The 19,242-nt window shown below is 34.6% G+C and overlaps 1 protein-coding gene and 1 long non-coding RNA gene across 4 annotated transcripts in view; one reads left to right on the top strand and one right to left on the bottom strand.

The window, feature by feature from the left end:
* Positions 1-8,716, bottom strand: part of LOC149078995 (uncharacterized) — a 75,698-nt gene extending 66,982 nt beyond the window's left edge. For both annotated transcript variants that reach the window (XR_016193872.1, XR_016193873.1), the window contains exon 1: positions 8,623-8,716. This is a non-coding gene — a long non-coding RNA (uncharacterized LOC149078995). The remainder of the gene's footprint in view (positions 1-8,622) is intronic.
* LOC149078994 (cell adhesion molecule Dscam1-like) overlaps positions 1-19,242 on the top strand; it is a 260,024-nt gene that overhangs the window by 211,810 nt on the left and 28,972 nt on the right. For both annotated transcript variants that reach the window (XM_089241240.1, XM_089241239.1), the window contains exon 18: positions 3,572-3,670. In XM_089241240.1, the coding sequence (XP_089097366.1) occupies positions 3,572-3,670 (99 nt within the window). The remainder of the gene's footprint in view (positions 1-3,571; positions 3,671-19,242) is intronic.

Raw genomic sequence — 19,242 nt, 5'->3', positions numbered from 1 at the left:
GCTCCGTCTGCTTCTTCTGGTAGTTACTGCCAAATACCGGTCTTCATTCGGAGTTGTAACTTGGGGGAGACCTATACTGTAACGTCTACTGACATTTCCGTTATCTTGGAATCGTTGCCAAAGCCTAGAGATGACACTTTGGGCAATTCCAAGTTCCTCGGATACTTCCATCTGAGTACGCCCACATTCCAGGCGGCCGATAGTTCTATCACGTAAAAAATCATCCACATGCGTCCTCTGTGTCATAACTATTCGCTTATGGCACTGAGCGCCTTATAGAACTCTTGTGAACAATTTTACTTCTTTGCCACCATTCCTTAAATACCCCCCCCCCCTCTTACACTCTCGTCATTGTGACGTACCATCGGCATCATCTGGTGGTTTCCTAAAATCTGCATATCATTCTTGCAGATGTGTGTGATAATTCTACAGGTGAAATTTTTACTTTAGATTTCGATTTCGGTGTGATTCTGAATTATCCTTAATTTATGGGCATGAGTGCATATCAGGAAATAAGAACGTAAAATTCGATCAGTCGTTGCTGTAGCTGCACATACTACTGTATAGCCTTGGATCCACATGTCTCTCACGTGGAAAGTTGTTTTTCCATGGGTGCGACAAAAAGGTATGCAAGTTATGTATTGCGTAACTTGCACACTATCCGCTTATATTATTTAATCTGCAAATTCTGAAGGCAAGTTTATTATGAGCAACATAAAAAAGCATTTGTAAGATTAAATCGGCAATGGATTGTCTCCATGAAATAGATCCATCTGTGGTACGTTTTTCACACGTAGAAAAATTGGTAAAAGAAGCCTTCTTATAACGCAACTGTTCTCAACCTTTTTTTTGACTCGGAGCCCTTTTAGTACACGATTTCTGCGGCGAAGCTCCGTTGGCATCTTTTTTTATATACCATTGAACTCGATTATAACGACTTCGGTTGTAGCGATAACTCGGTTATAGCATCATTAATTGGCGGTTCTGACTAATCCCCATGGAGAATAATGCTAACGAACTTTGCTTGTAACGTCAATTGAAACGCAACGACTTCGGATATAACGACACTTGTTGTCGTTATTCCGTTTTATCATAATTAGGGTGATAATACGACACGTATACGGAATTTTTCGTAATTTTGCCCTACGTTTTTTTAAATTAAAAATGTCCTTTCTTTTCAACGACGCTTACTTTAATTCATAATCCTTCCTAAAATACGATATGTGTGTGTGTGTGGTAATTATGACTATAAATATAATCATTAACCTCAGATATTTGAAATGTTCAATGCCGTCTAAATACATGAGCTCACCAGGCACACTCTGAGGGCCTCGTGAAAATAAGATCCGGTCAAACACTGCATTTCTAAGGAAGTGGCGATTTGTGTGACTATTGGCAACATTTTAGCACGAATTGGCGATGTCCTGTATTGTGATCTTTATATTTACGTGATTATCCTGATCAAAGATGGTCACTCTGATTATAAAAAAGTAACTTCACATACAACTTGACTGCATCTGAAAAGATTTTTCACACTTAAAAGCTCTTGAAAGCGTCGATCCCTTGGTTGTAACGATACTTCGATTATAACGACAAAATTTCTGGAATATCCGATGTCGTTATAATCGAGTTTGTGTGTATTTGTAAAATTTTCTGATTTATTTTATTTTCCCTGAGTGGCCTCGGATACCCTGGAATGTTGACAGGGAGGCCCAAGGGCTCCGGTTGAGAACTGCTGCTCCAACAAATTGACTGGAATTCAAAAGAAATTACTAACAGATACCACGTTGTTCTTTCCAGAAAGCATCACCTTGAATCACTCTGGTTCCCCACCTCCACTTCTACTTCTTCCACATAAAAGAAATACTGTAAAAAATGAGATGCCTAAAGAAAAATTATTCGAATTATTCGTGGTTTTCACGTACTCGCCGTTACTCCTGGAACATAAATCCGGGGATACGGACGGAAGACTACTACTACTACTAAACCACACATGTACCTCATCCATAATCCTCCGCGGAAGTTCAAACGAATTGATGCATGTTGGGGGATATGCTTGTCCGTGTTCTGAACCCTACATGAAAACATTACTGAAGGAAAAACTGAATTTTTCTGAATGGACAGGATAAATTATGAGTAATTACTTTAATTATTGTTTCTTTGATGTCGAAAATTATAAGATAGATAATTATTATATAATTATTAAATAATTTCATCTTCAACATTTTCAATGATTTATGGAAATTTTCAATAGGCATAATACCAAGTTTGAAGGTGTTTCGTCATTCGGAATTTTGTGCTTTCATTTAGATAAATGAATAATAATGAAAACATTTGCAATATACTTTTCCTCATAAACTCCATCTTGTATTATGGCTGAAAAAAGACGAAAAAACACTATTATTTTATTAATTTTTCATTGGAATTCTAATCCAGCATTTTTACAAACATAATTTATTGACGTTCCCCATTTGGTTCTTTGAAGTCCATATAAAAATTTTCCTTGAAAACTGCCAAAAATCGCGAGTTTAGACTATCACTATCTCGATGAATTTTGATCCAAATTTTACGGGTAAATTCCTTTGAGTTTCATAGAGGGAGGCACAAAATCTACTAATTGACATTTTTCAGAATGGGGCCGTATGCAAATTTTAATTTTTGTATTTCCACCAATAATGATTTTTTTTGGAGGGGGTTCAACTATCACAAATAGATTGCGTTGTCTTTGCTGATCATTTTTCATGTTTTAGTTGAATTTTAAAATGAACCATAGAATTTAAATTCGTTTCGGTCAATTATGGTGGAACAGACTATATTCAGGGTGCAAAGTAAACTGGAGGTATAGCATTTTACTGGTGAGAAGTTGATCCTAGAGGTATACTTCCAATTAGGAAAAAGTTTTCAATTAACGTGTAGCACTGACATATGTCATTCATGTTCCAAGGGGTTGTTTAGTAATCAAAATAAAAAAAAAACTTTTTATACAGTCCCCGTATGCCCCAAAACCCAGTTGGAAAGTTGTCGCACTGTATCTACTGATGCCAATAAAAAAAATTCCACGTTTCTAAGTGTAATATTCTTTGGGATATGCGCGAATTCGAAAAAACTAGAAATTTGTGGAAAAACAGTTTTTTTTAGATTGGAGTAAAACGAATTTTCTGCATTAAGAGCTGTTTTTTCCCAAATTTCCTTCGTTTTACGAATTCGAGAATATCTCAGTGAATATTGCACTTGGAAGCGTGTAATTTTTTTTGTTGGCATCAGGAGAGACAGACACACGGGGACTGTATAAAAAGTTAATTTTCTCATTTTAATAACTATACAACCCCTTGAAACATGAATAACATATCTGAGTACTACGCGTTGTTTGGAAACTTTTCCCAACTGGAAGTATGCCTCTAGAATCAACTGCTCGTCAATAAAATGCCATACCTCCATTTTTCTATATGCACCCTGCATAAACAACGTGTAAACAACGTTTTTCTTTCTCTCTCCGGAATCAATTTAGTGTTTTTCATCTCATAGTATGCTAAACATTGCTTACGTGAATAGTTCTTTTTTTTATTTTCAGACCCTCCTATAACACCGCCTTTGAGCGTTATTGACAGAACACCATCCTCGATTCGCTTGGCTTGGGAAATCAACTATGATAATAGGAACCCAGTAACAGGTACTAATAGTACATTCACTGTTTTATCAGAAGTTTCAAATTTACATTTATTCTATTTCTCTCGTTGAAATGTGTTTACGGTGATTTATTTGCTTTCATAAACGATATCTCTCATTACACAGACCTTATTTACGAATATATTCAAAAGGACGAATAATATCCTTGTTTTACCTTTTTACGTAAACAATCAAGGCTTTGAATCACGACGTTTTAATTAATTTGATATTAGATTGATGCTCTTTGATTAGGTAATGATTGCAGTTGTTATCAATAGCACTTTTACGAAGCGAATAACATTTGTTCTAGAAAAATTGTACATGCAAATATTCATGCTAATTTTTTTGTTCTTGTCACGATGTTTCGCTCGTGTGAGTGCCTGAAATATTTGCTTTGCGCGTGTGCTCTTTTTCCCTCAAATAACATAACACAGTTTGTGTCAACAACCAGCAATTCTGAGCAAATTAATTTCGAAAATTACACAGATCGTCGTACGCTCGAGATGTTTTACATACGCATACGTGTCGGAATAAGAGCTTTCTCGTATTTGTTCGTGTTGAATAAGTAATATCCACCATTCATTTGTGATTCTCTGAAAACAAAATCTCAATAAATACAATGAATTTCCATGTTCGGATACAACGCTGAAAGATAACGTAATCTTAGAAACAGCTAGTACATTGAGCTATGGATATTGCACCATGTGCCATCAGTTTGAGGGAAATTTCATATTGGAAAAAAGTTGTACACGATTATATCCAGAACTAGGGGAAATGACGTGGAACATAAATCCAATTGTATTGTACAGGCTACCCGTGGTAAAATAATCCAAAAGAAATGAGCGGCATGAAACAGCATCCAGTGCTCATATTTTGAGACAGTGCATCAAGTCTGTGGGCAATAAAAAATCCACGCTCACCATATTACAATGTCAGAGAGATTCGCCGCAACCATTTATTTTCCTTCACAAATACAAACATTTAATACACAGATTCAGACATGTGTTACATGAATACAAACATGTAATACACAAGAAATACATGCACACGTATTACAAAAAAACACTTTGTAGCCTGAAGGGAATGAAAAGTCCTTCCAGCAGGACTAAAGGAATAAGCTATAGGATCTTTTTGCAACAGCATTATTATATTTATTAGACATGTATTCAAATGTATTTTCATTTATGTATATATCTAAGTTGCTTATCGTGAAGCTCAGTATAATATAATTATCGTACATCATTTCATCATTTATCTTTTTTATTATTATACCCTTTACTTTTACTCAGCTCAATATATTGTTTTTAAATACTTTTTCAATACTTTCATCTAAATGGTTTCGTAATCTATGCGTCTGACAAAGTCAAAAATAATATTTATTTATGTTTTCATTATTATTAAATTGATTTTCAGTGTAAAAAATGTTTAATATCTTAGGGGCAATGAAAGAAAACCTCTTTTCATATAATGTTTTATTTGGGTTTGGCATTTGATAAACTCGATTATATCTATTTGTAGTTCAATTTCGATTTTTCGTAAAGTAATTTTCATTTAATGTGTGGAAATTCGAGAATATGCTGGCCTGGTTGAAGGTGCAATCTGGAGTAGCTGGCAACGAGCTGACTAACTTTCTAAGGAAGCCACCAATCTTCAAAACTCCAGATAAACACCCATGGCCGAGGAGCTTTGGCCAACGCTTATTGCGCAAGGATCTGTTGAAGACGTGGCAATGTAGTTGGAATTCCAATGCGGCCAAAGATGCCTATAAAATCCAACAACGAGTCCGGTGGCACCATCATGTTTGGCCCAGAAAATATAATAGTGGTCACAGAGCACGGCTCATTTCCGGTCTATTTAGAACGGTTTAAGCGCTCAACTCACTCTGCTTGTAATTGTGGAGCTTCTGGATCCCTCTCGCACTATGCAACGCGATGTCCAATGACGGCTCAGTTCCACTTCAGTAAGATGCCAGAGTCTTATACCTTATCCTGGAAGATAAAGACCCTTCGTAGTCCTACGAACTTCCGCCGCCTCGTAGGTCTTGTCAGGTTTCTGGATCAGAGCTTGCATCAAATGCACGACAAAACCAGAGGAGCACGCGAATCGAAAGGAAGCACCGACCCGACGTATGTGCCATCGAGGCAGTGCAACAGTCAGGTGAGGGTGTACGACTTGCGACAAAGACTGAGAGGAGTTACTGACGTCACATACCCACCCTCGTGAGAGTGCAGCAGTAAAGGCGAGGATATACAACTTGTGGCCTAGACGACGGCGGACCTATGACTGCTGAAGACCCGATGGCGTCAATCGAACTGAAACTGGATACTATAAAAACATTGATGACTGTGATTAGTTGATTCATTGTGATTCGAAATTTTATGTTCCAATATCGACAATCATTCGATTAATCGACGATTGCTAGATTCTTTATGGGATGGACTATATGTCATCATCTTATAATCTTTATAATTTTGATTGATCATTGGCATATGTTGTTTAGATTTTAATTATCTGTTATATGATTTCAAATTGTTAATTGTTTTATATATATTTTATTTCTTATTGCCTTCGTTTGAGGCGACGATATTTTGTTGTTTATAATAAAACTTTCCGGATACACCCATCCTTCGGGGACGCTTCGATATTTCTCTGAGATGGGAAACGGGGTGTAGCCGGTCTTCAAAGGTCGAGGTCTAGCAACGAAAACTCACTGCGCAAACACGGCGAAATTTGCATGACGGTGCGATAAACCCAAGTAGCTCTGTCATTTTAGATCACTCTTTAAGAGAGAATATGCGATAAAATTTTGATGCTTCGAAATTTCAAGAAAACTTTTTCTGAAAAAGATTCATTGAAGCTAGTTATGGTGTTATTATAGCAGCTCTTATCAAGATAAACGTATATTTATGACAACCGAAAAATACAGGTGACTACCATTTTGGGACACAACTTAGTTCAATTTTTCCTAAATTCTGCTAAATCCGTGTATGGGCACCGTCGAGACGCTTTTCGAAGCAGTTGCCGGCTTTCTGTGGTTTTCCAAGATGCAATCTTCCTTTAAAATGTCTTTCTAAAAAGAACAATCAGGCCAGCAGCATTTCAAATTCACGCTTAGTACGTGCTACAAGCAAAATAAACTGACGAATTGTTTCTTCCGAATACCCCAGAGGCAGATGGCAGTGCTTCAACATATTAAAGACAGGGCGTAATACACACCACGTGGTCCCGAAAGTTCTGAGCAATATTTTATGGGCTCAGTAATAATTTTCTCCTGGTTTTGTCTTTATCACATTAAAATATTTTTTTTTGTGGCAGCACGGGGAAGTTTACAGAGATGTTCAATCGTATCGGTTTATGTCGTGAGTCGAATAATTTTTCAGGGAATTTAGAACAACGGAAAAACACATCACTTTAAATTTCCCACGTTATGATTAAAAATACATAATTTTTTAAAGATTCATGAATGGCGTCCGAATTTGAGTAGATAATTTTTTTTACTAAACGTGACCAAAGAAATGAAATTTGCATATGCGGATTATACGATGACATTTTTTTTGAAGCAGTGAAATCTGCATCTTAGGATTATACGTAGCAAAGTTATATATATATATATATACGGGGTGATTATAAAAAAACTATCCTGACATATGAGCCCCTAACTATCATACCATTCACAGAAACTGAATGAAATTTTGGCATAAGGTATTTTGATGTATGCGCTCAAGAATGATATGGAAAACAACAGTGTCACTCTAATAGTTACGGTTACAGTGAGAAAATTTCGAAAATATCAAATGGCAACACCAAGTTTTTTGTATTGGAATGCGATCTCCATACTGAAAAACACTAAATAGCGTTGGAATGGCACCTGTAGCACGAAAATCCCCGGAGCTAGGCAAGGAAAAAGTAAAAAGGACTTTGCCGTGCACCAGAGCATTAATGTTCGTTTCATTCGTCACACCGTTTCTTCGGCTCAGATCCCAGCCTGATTAGTCCTCCACAAGGTCATGTGGAAAATTTGTGAAATACAATAAAATGCTTTATTTTATGCTGCTTCTCTGTCCTTATTGGTTGTCCTCACTTTTAGCCTATCTACCGCCGGTGATTTTCATGCTACAGTTGCCGTTCGAACGCTATTTAGGGTTTTTCACAATGGAGATCACATTCCAATACAAAAAACTTGGTGTTGCCATTTCATATTTTCTCACTGTAACCGTAACTGTTAGAGTGACACTGTTGTTTTCCATATCATTCTTGAGCGCATACATCAAAATACCTTATGCCAAAATTTCATTCAGTTTCTGTGAATGGTATGATAGTTAGGGGTCCATATGTCGGGATAGTTTTGTTATAATCACCCTGTATATATGTAAGGTACTGTATGTTTATTAAAACATAAATATCAAATTTTATTCGGAGAACCTGTCCTCAAAACCGAATTAGAAAGTTGTTTCACTGCCTCGCCTGAAGCAAACATTCCATGTTTGTAAGTGTAATATGTATTGAGATATTTGGATTCAAAAAATGAAGAAAAACTGGAAAAGAACAGCATATACTAACGGATACCACTTTTTCCAGTCGTTTGTGATGTTCTGTTAATATTGCATTTAGAAACGTGGAATTTCTTTGTTGATCTCAGGAAGAGCCTTCTAATTGGGTTTTTCAGAACTGGGTGTCCGCATAAAAATTTAGTTTCCGTATTTTAATAACCATACAACCCCTTGTAACATGATTGACATGTTTGAGTTCTACATGTTATTTGGATAATTTTTCTAATTATAAGTATGCCTCTCTAGTATCAACGGTTCGTCATTGAAATGCGGGAAGGGGAATTATGGAATCATCCTGTACATGAAACTAAAAAAAAAAATATTTTTCAGAAAAACTGGATTCAAGCAAATTTTAGATCTTACGCAAAAGTTTATGAATAGACTCTAAGCTTACTTGATTACTTACTTTGTGTCTTGCTTACTTGGATGAATATTGTAATAGAATCTAAGAAATTTCTACAAAATTAACATAAATACGTTTTTCCAAATTGCGAACGACATCTCGTGAAGCGCATATACCGAGAGATATATGGCGATACCTTGCATCATATCGTGACTGATAAGAAAGTGCATTAACCAGTAACTTATCAGAAATCGATCTTTACCCTGCAGTCCATTAATCACATTTATAACTTTTTTTTCCAAATTGAAATAGATTCGATTATAGTGATTTGCATCACTTTATAATAAAGAAAGCTGACTTATTTACGATCGGTTATTAGATTGAATATCTTAACTTTTTTTCTCGTGTAGTTGACAGGAATGGACGTCTCTTTAGTTATTTCTTTTAATACTGAACTTGAATTTTTCTTCTTTTTTTTGAATTACTAATAACTCGCTGATACGCTAAGAAGATAAGTGCATTTCTCAAAGATAAGTATATGAATTTATATTCTTTTTTTTTTTTACCTGAACCCGTCAGAGATTCTTTCGACTGCTTCCATGAACGTTCCAAATTGACGCTAATGGGAACTAAATTTCATTATACACGTGGTCTCGCCGGAACGTCTTGTTCTCATCTCGCTCCTGTACCTTCAAACATACAGCTTATTCTATTACCGACCGCTCACAAATGATTAACGCCCAAGGCAGAATCTTCCTTTTTTTTTTTTAATTTGCATCTTTCAATAATATTCTCCCATTTCGAGATAATGTGGGAAGTAAAGATACCCTCGTTGTCAGGGCGGTTGACAGTCTTTATGTCATTCATTCTTGATGATGAGCGGGAGAAAAATAATAAGCATATCAAGAGCAGATTACGTGGGTATGAGGATTTTTATGGAGTACTGAGTTCGGATATTCATTTCGGGCATGGATGGATTTTAGAGACATTAAAACACAATGGAAGCATATTTTGCGCTAAGGGGGTTGTTTAGAAGAAAATATGATATTCAATGAGAAGATCTTCTAAAAACAAATACATTTGATTGTACCTCTTTCTAGTGAGGTTTTCATGCATATGCATATCTTCGTTTATTCGGGAATAAAATGACCGTTTTATGCAAAAGATAACGAGCGTAAATCACGATAATTTGTCATTCTAAAAATGTTCACTCATGTTCCGATATTTAAATTTACAGTTATGATAATGAGATGCTCACTCGCCAAGTATTATTATAGTAATAATGGTAAAGAACTGTGTAGCAAAAGGGTTCCTAACCTATGGGTTGTGACCCAAAGGCTCCTGAGATGGGTCGAATACGATTCGGTTATAACTCTATTTGTTGCACCACTGGTTTCAGACACATCTTTGCGATTTCGGTGGTCTGGGCTCAGACTCCAGACATTTTGGGGACCCTTTTGAACTCATGATTTTATGTAAAGTATGTTATTGGGGAGTTTGGCATCCAGCATAGCATGTCATTAGTATAGAATGTACAGGAATGCTAAAAATTATCTGTTAAAAGGAAAAAAAAGTCTGTAAATTAGGGACACACATTAACCAATCAGTAATGAAAATTTAGACACAGAACTTGAAATGAGAGAACACAACATATAATTACAGAACTAACAAAAAATAATTCTAAAATAAATGAAAAATAATTGATTAAATATAATTCTCAACTTAATTAAGAATAATTCTGAACTTAATTAAGAATAATTCTGAACTTAATTAAGAATAATTCTGAACTTAATTAAGAATAATTCTGAACTTAATTAAGAATAATTCTGAACTTAATTAAGAATAATTCTAAAATTAATAAAACTATTTAAAAATTAATGAAAGAAAAAAATTCCAGAATTTATACATAAAAGACATAACTTCAGAATTAGAGTCAGATTTCAAAAATTTGGGAATTCTTTTTCGGATTCTTGTCTCTGGATTCAAGCCCTGTTGGTACTCTTGTTAAGACGGTACGGACTGATTTCACTTACTTCGAAAACTTGACATTTTGTTAAACGGAAATATTAAATAAGGATTTCTTAATTAAAAGTAGACCGAGAGAAATGGGTCGTGAAGTTGTTCATGTCACCGGATTTTGGGTCACAGCTGAGAAAAGTTTAGAAACCCTAGTGTAGCAGCATTGGTTGAGTGCTAATAAATATACTGATACTACTTATATTTATCAGCACTATTTTTTTTGTTACAGCTCCTGGAAAACCCTCCCTTTTAGTTCTGGAGATTGATAAATAAATAATACAGTAAAATTTCTTGATTTCGGTTTTACAGCCATTCTTCTTGCCAAAATACTCCCTTTGCTCTGAAATAGAACATATCTGTGTCTTCCCGACATCGAAGTCGTTTACAAGCACACGAAATCCTATTTTACGTTTTCCCACCGTATCTGATGACATCAATCTTTACTCTTCGGAATCTCTTCTCTTAGTGATAGAAAGCGATGATTACCAGAGCTGGTAATTTTAAACAGCGTGAAATCACGTTATATATACGAGCACAACCACCTTAAAATTTTGCCAAACATTAATAAACTTCAAGTGAAAATTTCAAAATTTCGTTGAAAATTAGCCAAAAAGTGGATCAAATATTAGGATATGTGCTGCTTTCTAGTGAGCATAATATGAATCAAAATTGCAATTAGTTGTGTCTATATGAAGGTTTTAGTCCAATAGAACGAATGATTGAAATGGTGTCCGTGACCGTTATAAATAGGAGTTCGACATCCGTTATTCAAATAGGCTTTTTGGTGGGATATTTTTTTTGGCGGTAAAATAGGAGTGTCCGCATCTGAGGGGTGACTCTAAGAGTGGTTATTGCACATGTGCAACATAATTTATGGGTATTTTAAATACACCAACAAAAAAAAAAACTCCCTTATGAGAGTGGGGGAGGATTTATGCCGGTCCGCGAGAAATTGTTCATTCAATTTCACTGGTTCGCAAGTATCTCTTCGTTGAGACAGAGCGTCGGGCAATGATCTAGTTAAGATGAGGCGTATCTAGTGAGAGGACGTGGGTTCGATTCCCCTCAACAGCAGTTGAATTTTCTCTATTTTCCAAATTCATCTTCGCATTAGCCAGAAGTTAAAAACCTTCGTAGGAGGAGGTCGACCAGTCTAAAAAGATTAAAATAGGACTCGTACAAATTCTTGGCATGAGCATAAAAAATCATCATCGATAATAGATTACATGAAATGTGTATATATAGTCCTACAAGTTATTTATATATATACATAACTAATTTTTATTTTAACATATTCTCTTACATATCCGGCAATTGTAAACATTAAATATAGGGAAATATGTTTGAATTTTAAACAAATCACACTAGATGGCGACACCTTCGCAGGCTCATTCTTTTCACGGCCACTTTTTTTCATTAATACCGGGATTTCCCCTGATTCAATTCCTGTAAAAATTTAAAAACATATTTTTAGAAATAATAAATTTAAAATATTGATGAGCAACTGAAAATATTAATTTATATATTAAGTAATAAGCGTGTGTATTGATTTCGGTGTAATGATTGCATAATAAATCATCATACTGATCGCGTTGTCAATTAAATAATAATTCTTGAATGTCGCGAGTCCGGATCGCGAGACTTATTAATTAAAATATATTAAATGGTACATTACACGTTGAAAAACATGTGAACATTACGTTTGTACCGCAAATGTACTTTCGATGAAATTGTCAAATATATAAACAAACATTTTGAAGAAATATTCAGTTGATTTGCGCCGATATTAAATAACATCAATATTTGAATATTTTGCAAAAATGGACGGAAAGATTACATTATTATCCACTTAGAATGTCACACGCACGCACAAAAATAAGACTTACGAAGGAACTGCTCGTCACCATCGTCCCTTTCGGCCAGAGTCAGGCCAAAATGGCCTTTAATTACTTTTTTAATATTTGAAGGGGGCCTCCACTGCTCAAGAATTATGAACACTCGTGGGAACTATTTATACGTGAATCCTTACACGCGCGAAGCCGCAAAAGAAGTGAGTGTAACTTGGAGATACTTCTACGGTTACAAAAAAACCGCTGTAAATTGAATGGTTAATTGAATCATGGAAACGACACGATATCTAAATTTATGTTTCAATGGGTAGGGCTAATAAGTGTATATGTATGTATATGCTAATAAATGTATATCAATCATGTACATGGAAAAAGTGGTAAGTAAGACATAATAGGAAAGCAAAGAGAAGTGTGTTTGCCTATGACTAAAATGAGGATGATTCTACCTATGCGATTTCAGAAGTTTAAATATTTTAAAGGAGAAAATGGCGATCACACGACATGAGCATGCTGATTCTTTAGATTATAAAAAAAAATCATGATTTAGGTCATGTACATATGAGTGGGAGGGGGAATGTTCAGAACATTGTTCACAATGGTTACGATGGCACCCATTGGCTAAAAAATAACTCTAAGAAATAAGATTTATTATTTATTTTTTTCAAACTAATATTATTTGACACGCAAGTAAACTAAACGTGCTAACTTGGCGTTTATTTCGAGGGGCTAACAGAAATATCGCTACCCATTATCAACGGGTGATAAATGACATAAATGATAAAACATAATCAATGATGACTACATAATTTTCGTAACAATATATTCAAATATCTCTGAAACAAGTTGCAGGGTGGCGGGGAAGGGGGGGGACATAATTTCTGCTTTGCCCAGATCCGACTGAAGTCAAAATCTGCAGCTGAATACGAGTAATCTGCTGGTTTTTGTTTATTAATATTTTTTCGCATTATCCCAGCATCTATGCAGTACAATGATAATAATTCTCTATCAACGCAACATTAGTGTAAATAATTTGTGCGGTGAGCCTAACCGATATCTTAACAACGTTGAAGATCATCATTTAGGTTCAGAAATTGCCATTGATAGTCGTTTTTTACAAACTGTGAAAATTCATGCTTTTTCAATACTTTCCAACTTAAGAGATGTGTTATATTTTCTAATTTACATAGATATATAACAAATAAATACGTATATTACATTTTCAAAATCCATCGCATTCTGATTTGAAAGAAGGAATAGATTCCAAAGAAAGTGTATAGATGGGTGACAGTATTATAGTGACAATTTTTTTTTCGCGTGACGAGACGAAGCATAATAATCTGTGTAACATCCATTCCCTTCTCCTGTTCACTATATCATGTTTCTGATAACCAAGGTTATATCAAGGCGTGGTTTGAACCACAACGTGGTTTGCCGACCAACACGAAGTGCCGTATTTTCTTAATATGTGGTGACCACGTGACCCGTATTTTGCACGACACACATTTTTTTTAATCAACGTTTCCGAAAAAGTTTATTTTGTAATTTTATCAAATTCCTTTGTGATCAAAATTGATTCAGTTGTTTTAAGTTAGTATGAAATCCCTTTGAAGAATTGAATTAATGACAAAATTTTCCAGGGGAGCATGTCTTTGGCCCTTCTTGAGGAACTGTCCCCCTGCGTTACTCTAAAAGAAAATTGGCTCTCTTCACAATTCTGAATAATATTGGAAGTAGTACATTACATTAATAAATATCATAGGGGGCAGAGGAATTGATTTTGTCACCATTGCGAATTCATGTAAGGTTTGTGATAAAATTGGAAAATTATGAGTCTCGGATGCCAAAATTATGGGGAAAATACGAAAATATGGTTCGAAAATATACAGCAAAACTCTACTTTTGCGAACACTTGCGGGAGAAAAAAAATTTGTCCGTAAAAGAGGGGTGACCATAAAAAAGGTTTTATGGTCTTTAAATATATATATATATAAAAGCCTTTGAAATAAAAATCATTATTTTGTCGTAAAGGTATCTGCGGGATGACCGTTAAGAGGTATTTCACTGTATTTACACCGATGAATCCCACAATATGAATCCACAGAATTTAAATTTTATGCTTTACAATTTGATTCGTCAAATTTCAAGTTTAAAATTAAAAATAATAATTATGCAAACGTTAATTATTTTCAAGGCAAAAAATATTTAATTTCATTAATATCCATAGCGAAGCGAAATAACGATAGAAAACCGAGTCTCCTGCTGCCATCTTTTGACACGCAAGTAAACTTCTGCAAGCAATTGAAACCATAGACAGAATGTTTTCTGCCATCTATTTTCAAACAAAGAAACTACTAAGGTCCTTCAATCTTTATATGGTGATAGGCATTGAAATCATTTATTTATATTAATTTTTTTTTCTGATATATTATTATCGTGGGTTTTATAATTGTTCTTTAACTTGGATCAACAGCACTGAAATTAACATTATACTTTGAATTTGTGTTTCTGTGGCAAAAAAAGAAAAAAAAAGTGACATCTTCACACAGTGTGTGCTCAATATTTTGAGCAGTTTTGATCTGAAAGTTTTTTCTAAATATCTGGATAAATTTCATTTCCGTATGTGAGGTTTTATGCTCTGCGACACCCAAGCAGTGTTTTTTCTCCTCTTTTTTCCACCTGAGAACTGAATTGGCTAAGTGGTGTTTTTTGATAGTGCGCCCTGATGATCCCGAATCATGGACCTGGCGTGAATGTGTAGGTTTGGTGGGAATAATTCCCTGGCATAATTTTGTTTAGCCTGTCTCATGAAATTCGATCATGTTTCCTCTCTTCCTTCTTTTTTCCTACCTCATTCCCTTTCTTTTTCTTTCCCTCTTCATATTCCTTCCTGGACATTTCGTATGCCGACAGTCGTCCTGGCTTGGATGGAAATCGGCTCTACATTCTATTTTGGTCTGGTGTGTCACAAGTGTGTGTAAGGAAATAAATGATAAAAAAGAGTGATTGCTAATGCTTATCAGTGATCCATAGTACGTACAGTGAGAGTCGTCTGTAACATCAATAATTGGTAGAGCGGGCCGATTCTCCATGGACATTAATGGGAATCCAAAACGACCTCGGATATAATTTTTTTATTGGTACTGCTTCCGTTTCTATAACGATTTGCCGAGAAAATGATGGACTTGATTGGAAAGATCAGCACATTGATTCGATTTTTGTTGTTTTGTTTATACCTAGCTTTAAAATTGATTTATTACTTATTTGATGCTTCGACGCGATCATTTTGCCATGACCCGTAAAGGGGACATCCTTGTATATACCCGTTATACCTTACCCTACCTTACTTTTTTTTTTTACAAATATACATGTCCCCTTCTCAGTTTTTCAACGAAGCTTACTTTAATGCAGAATCTTTACAAAAATCGGGGATGGAAGTAATTTGTATAATTTTGTAAATTTTGTGTTTTAATGAAGACTGATCTCACATATTTGCCATGCTCATTTTGTCCCGTGAAATACATTTTTACAGACTGGCTATATTACTGTATTCCTCGACAAAAGTTCAAGCAATATTTGGCAATTTCGCCGACGATTGACAACATTTTTATATGAAGAATCTGTGACACGTATTTATGTTCCCCAATTTCAAGCATTTTTCTCTCCCAATATGGTTGGTCACTCTGATCTTGATGAAATAGCAATGCCATACTATCTGATAGCATCTAATTGTATTTTTCGTCAATTCACGTCTTAAAAATTTCAACGTGGAATGTGACGACAAAATTTCATGGAATCTTTAACGTCCTTATAACCGAGTGTGAGTGTTCCGGAAAAATGTTTTATTCTACCCGCCATTTTCTGCGATCGGTAATATTTCAGAAATTTTAACGATATTTGGCAGCTTTACTTGCTTTTGATAATTTTTTTTAATGTATCTGACAACTTTACTGTCATTTGGCTGTAGTAGTATTGACAATTTTTTTGATTTTCTTGTAATTGGCAAATTTGCTTACCTTTGATAAATCTATTTGGATGGAATTGGGGCAAATTCACTTGTCTTTAACAACATTTTTCCGCTGCAAATGACAACTTTATTTGCCTTAGCCATTTTTTTCTTGCTGTAACGTGCAACTATACTCGCATTTGACAATTTCTTCGACGATATCTCGCATTTTTATGAAAGAAATATGATCAGTCTAGATATTTGTCGTGTCGTATGTATTGATACTTTCCACTGGAACGGGTTTGGCAGGACGCATGTTGCAGGACTGGAGGTTGGCACACCCGTCTTGATGTATGAAGTAATATGTAACCGTTTAATAAAATACCCGTTTTTCCTGGAATTTTAATAAAGCCGAATTGAATTTATAATTTTGTCTAAAATTGTGGACGAAGAGATTTTTTTATTATTTATCGATTTTATTACGATATAGTTATGACTATAAATATACATTTCACGTATTTGTCAAGTGTTCAACATTGCCTTCATAAAATGCATAATTTCACTGCTATTTGTGGTAATCCTTAATTTCCCGCCTATTCGAAATTTTTGTAGCACTTATAGCCATTAATAGCAATGTTTTCTATTCTTTTTTTATGAATAAGGAACTATATTTCTTATTCCTAGACTGACCATATTTATTCGAGAAAAATATGGGAAATTGGGATCCCAAGTACGGGAAGTTGTCAAATGCTGCCAAAAAGTAATGTAAAAAATGAACGAGGTTACCACTTCTCAACAAAATTGCCAAAATATAATTGTCGGAAATGTACTAGTACAAATCGAACTAGATCTAAATGAAAATTTTACGAAAAAAACTATTATTATCGCATATTTGTAATTTTTACTTTCATATACACAGTTATAATATCAAGTATATATAATTAGTAATATATTTTGAGGGTTGGGATATTAATTTTAATCATGATAAAAAAGTCGGGATGTTCAGAATTGCGTGAAAATAAGGAAATGCCCTGAGAAATACGGGCCATATGATCACACTACTTATTTCCCCTATTTTTGGGATCTCTCTTTAGCCATTTGGGATCTCTATTTTCGGTATTTTTTTGACGAAATATGATTATTGCGTGTGTGTGTGTATCTATGGCAACGCAAAACTGACTTATTCTCTGCCGAAAAATATTGCTCACTACTTATTCTAATAATAGATGGCAGCACATCCATTGAAATACAAAAATAAAGTTAAATATGAGTGATTCTTATACATATATGGGCTAGCAGACTCGAAAACTGAGAAAGGAAGACACATGCGCGCTTACCTTTAATAACAACACTTTTTTTTCCCGATTTTCATCCATAAAACCGGCCACAAGAATAATTTTTCACAACTAACCACTTAAAAAAAGCAAAAACGGAAAAAAAATTCGCAATTTCGACAGCTGTTGGCCAATATGTTAAAAAAAAAACCATGTCAATAAAGACATGCATGTTTCAACATGGAAAAAAAAATTCCCAGAAAGAACGAAAAACAATTCCAGAAACCTGTAAAGGAAATGACATCAAAAAGGAGGACCTCTGGTATACCTTAATTAGAAGTGCCCAAGTATTCTTCGGGGGTATGCGAGATAGCAAAAAGAAAAACCCCAAAAAACTAAACGTAGATTAATTATTTCAGAAGATTGAAATGATTTAAAAATCAAACATTTTTAAATTCTTTAAAAAATGCGAAACTCGATACCACATTTTATTTTGGGTTTTTGTTCCCAGAAATGAGTCACGCAAAAGTCATCCAAGTTTGAAGAAATTTGAAAGACCGAAATCTTTCGCAAGAGTTTCTTTTCCTGTTAGCGATAATAAATTCATTTTTTTCGGTCTTAATATTAATGATGGTAATTTAATAAAAGATGCGATCTTATTAAAATATAAACCAGCAGGTATGAAATGGAATTTCAAAATTCGCATTTAAGACGATTCCGGTGTGTGCTCAGTTGAACCACTTTCAAAACTAGCGAAGACAGCTGTGCAAACACTTCTATCATTCTCTTACACCTACTTTTGCGAGATGGGTTCTTGACTTGATTTGTTTTGCATCCTTTTGTACCAACCTGGGTGTACAGGGCGAGAAAAATAGCAAAAACAAAGTAAATAAATGAATAAAAAAAATATGCATACAAGGTATGTAGCCTGAATATAAGAATAAAATATAGAAAAAACATATAAATTTATAGATGCTGAGAATGTACAGTAGAAGTCCATTAAAACCTTAGTTCACACTCGCGGAAGAAATTGTTATAACGGATTTTCTATATAAAAGCGGATATTTTTTCTTCAAACAACTCGTTATATCGAGATTGTCGTTATCAGCCAAACTTGCTATAACACACCTTTACTTTATATGTATTCGAAATATTAACCACCATAATTACACACACATATAGGCCTGTACTCAACTCCTTGAAAGTAACACCCGCGTTCAGTTCGGGCAACAGAAATTTTTTTAATAATTTTGATTTGATGATTACGTTTGTGACAAAAAAATTGTGTTTTCTTTTTCGTGAAGCCCGAATTAGGTTCGTTCATTTTTTTTTAATTGATATAATGTACAACAACAAAGAGAAAAATATACCCATTTTTGGTGCTTTGTCTGAAATAAATTACTCTGTCAAGGGGTTAAAGGCGCACGCATGTGAAGCTTTTTGGAAAAAATGAACAAAAATTAAATCGCGATCAAAATACATACAGCACAAATAATTTCAAGATTGGTAACAAAGGTAATATAAAAAAATTGATTAATATAAACACATACAAACAGTAATTGAATTACATTAATCTTGAAGGTTTCTAAACGGATTA

This window comes from Pholcus phalangioides, unplaced genomic scaffold (genome assembly GCF_987345545.1).
Source record: "Pholcus phalangioides strain wild (caught in Gottingen) unplaced genomic scaffold, Ppha-v1.0 ptg000013l_1, whole genome shotgun sequence".
Lineage (NCBI taxonomy): Eukaryota > Metazoa > Arthropoda > Arachnida > Araneae > Pholcidae > Pholcus > Pholcus phalangioides.
Note: the sequence above shows the minus strand (reverse complement) of the source record. Positions and strands in the feature narration are given on the sequence as shown.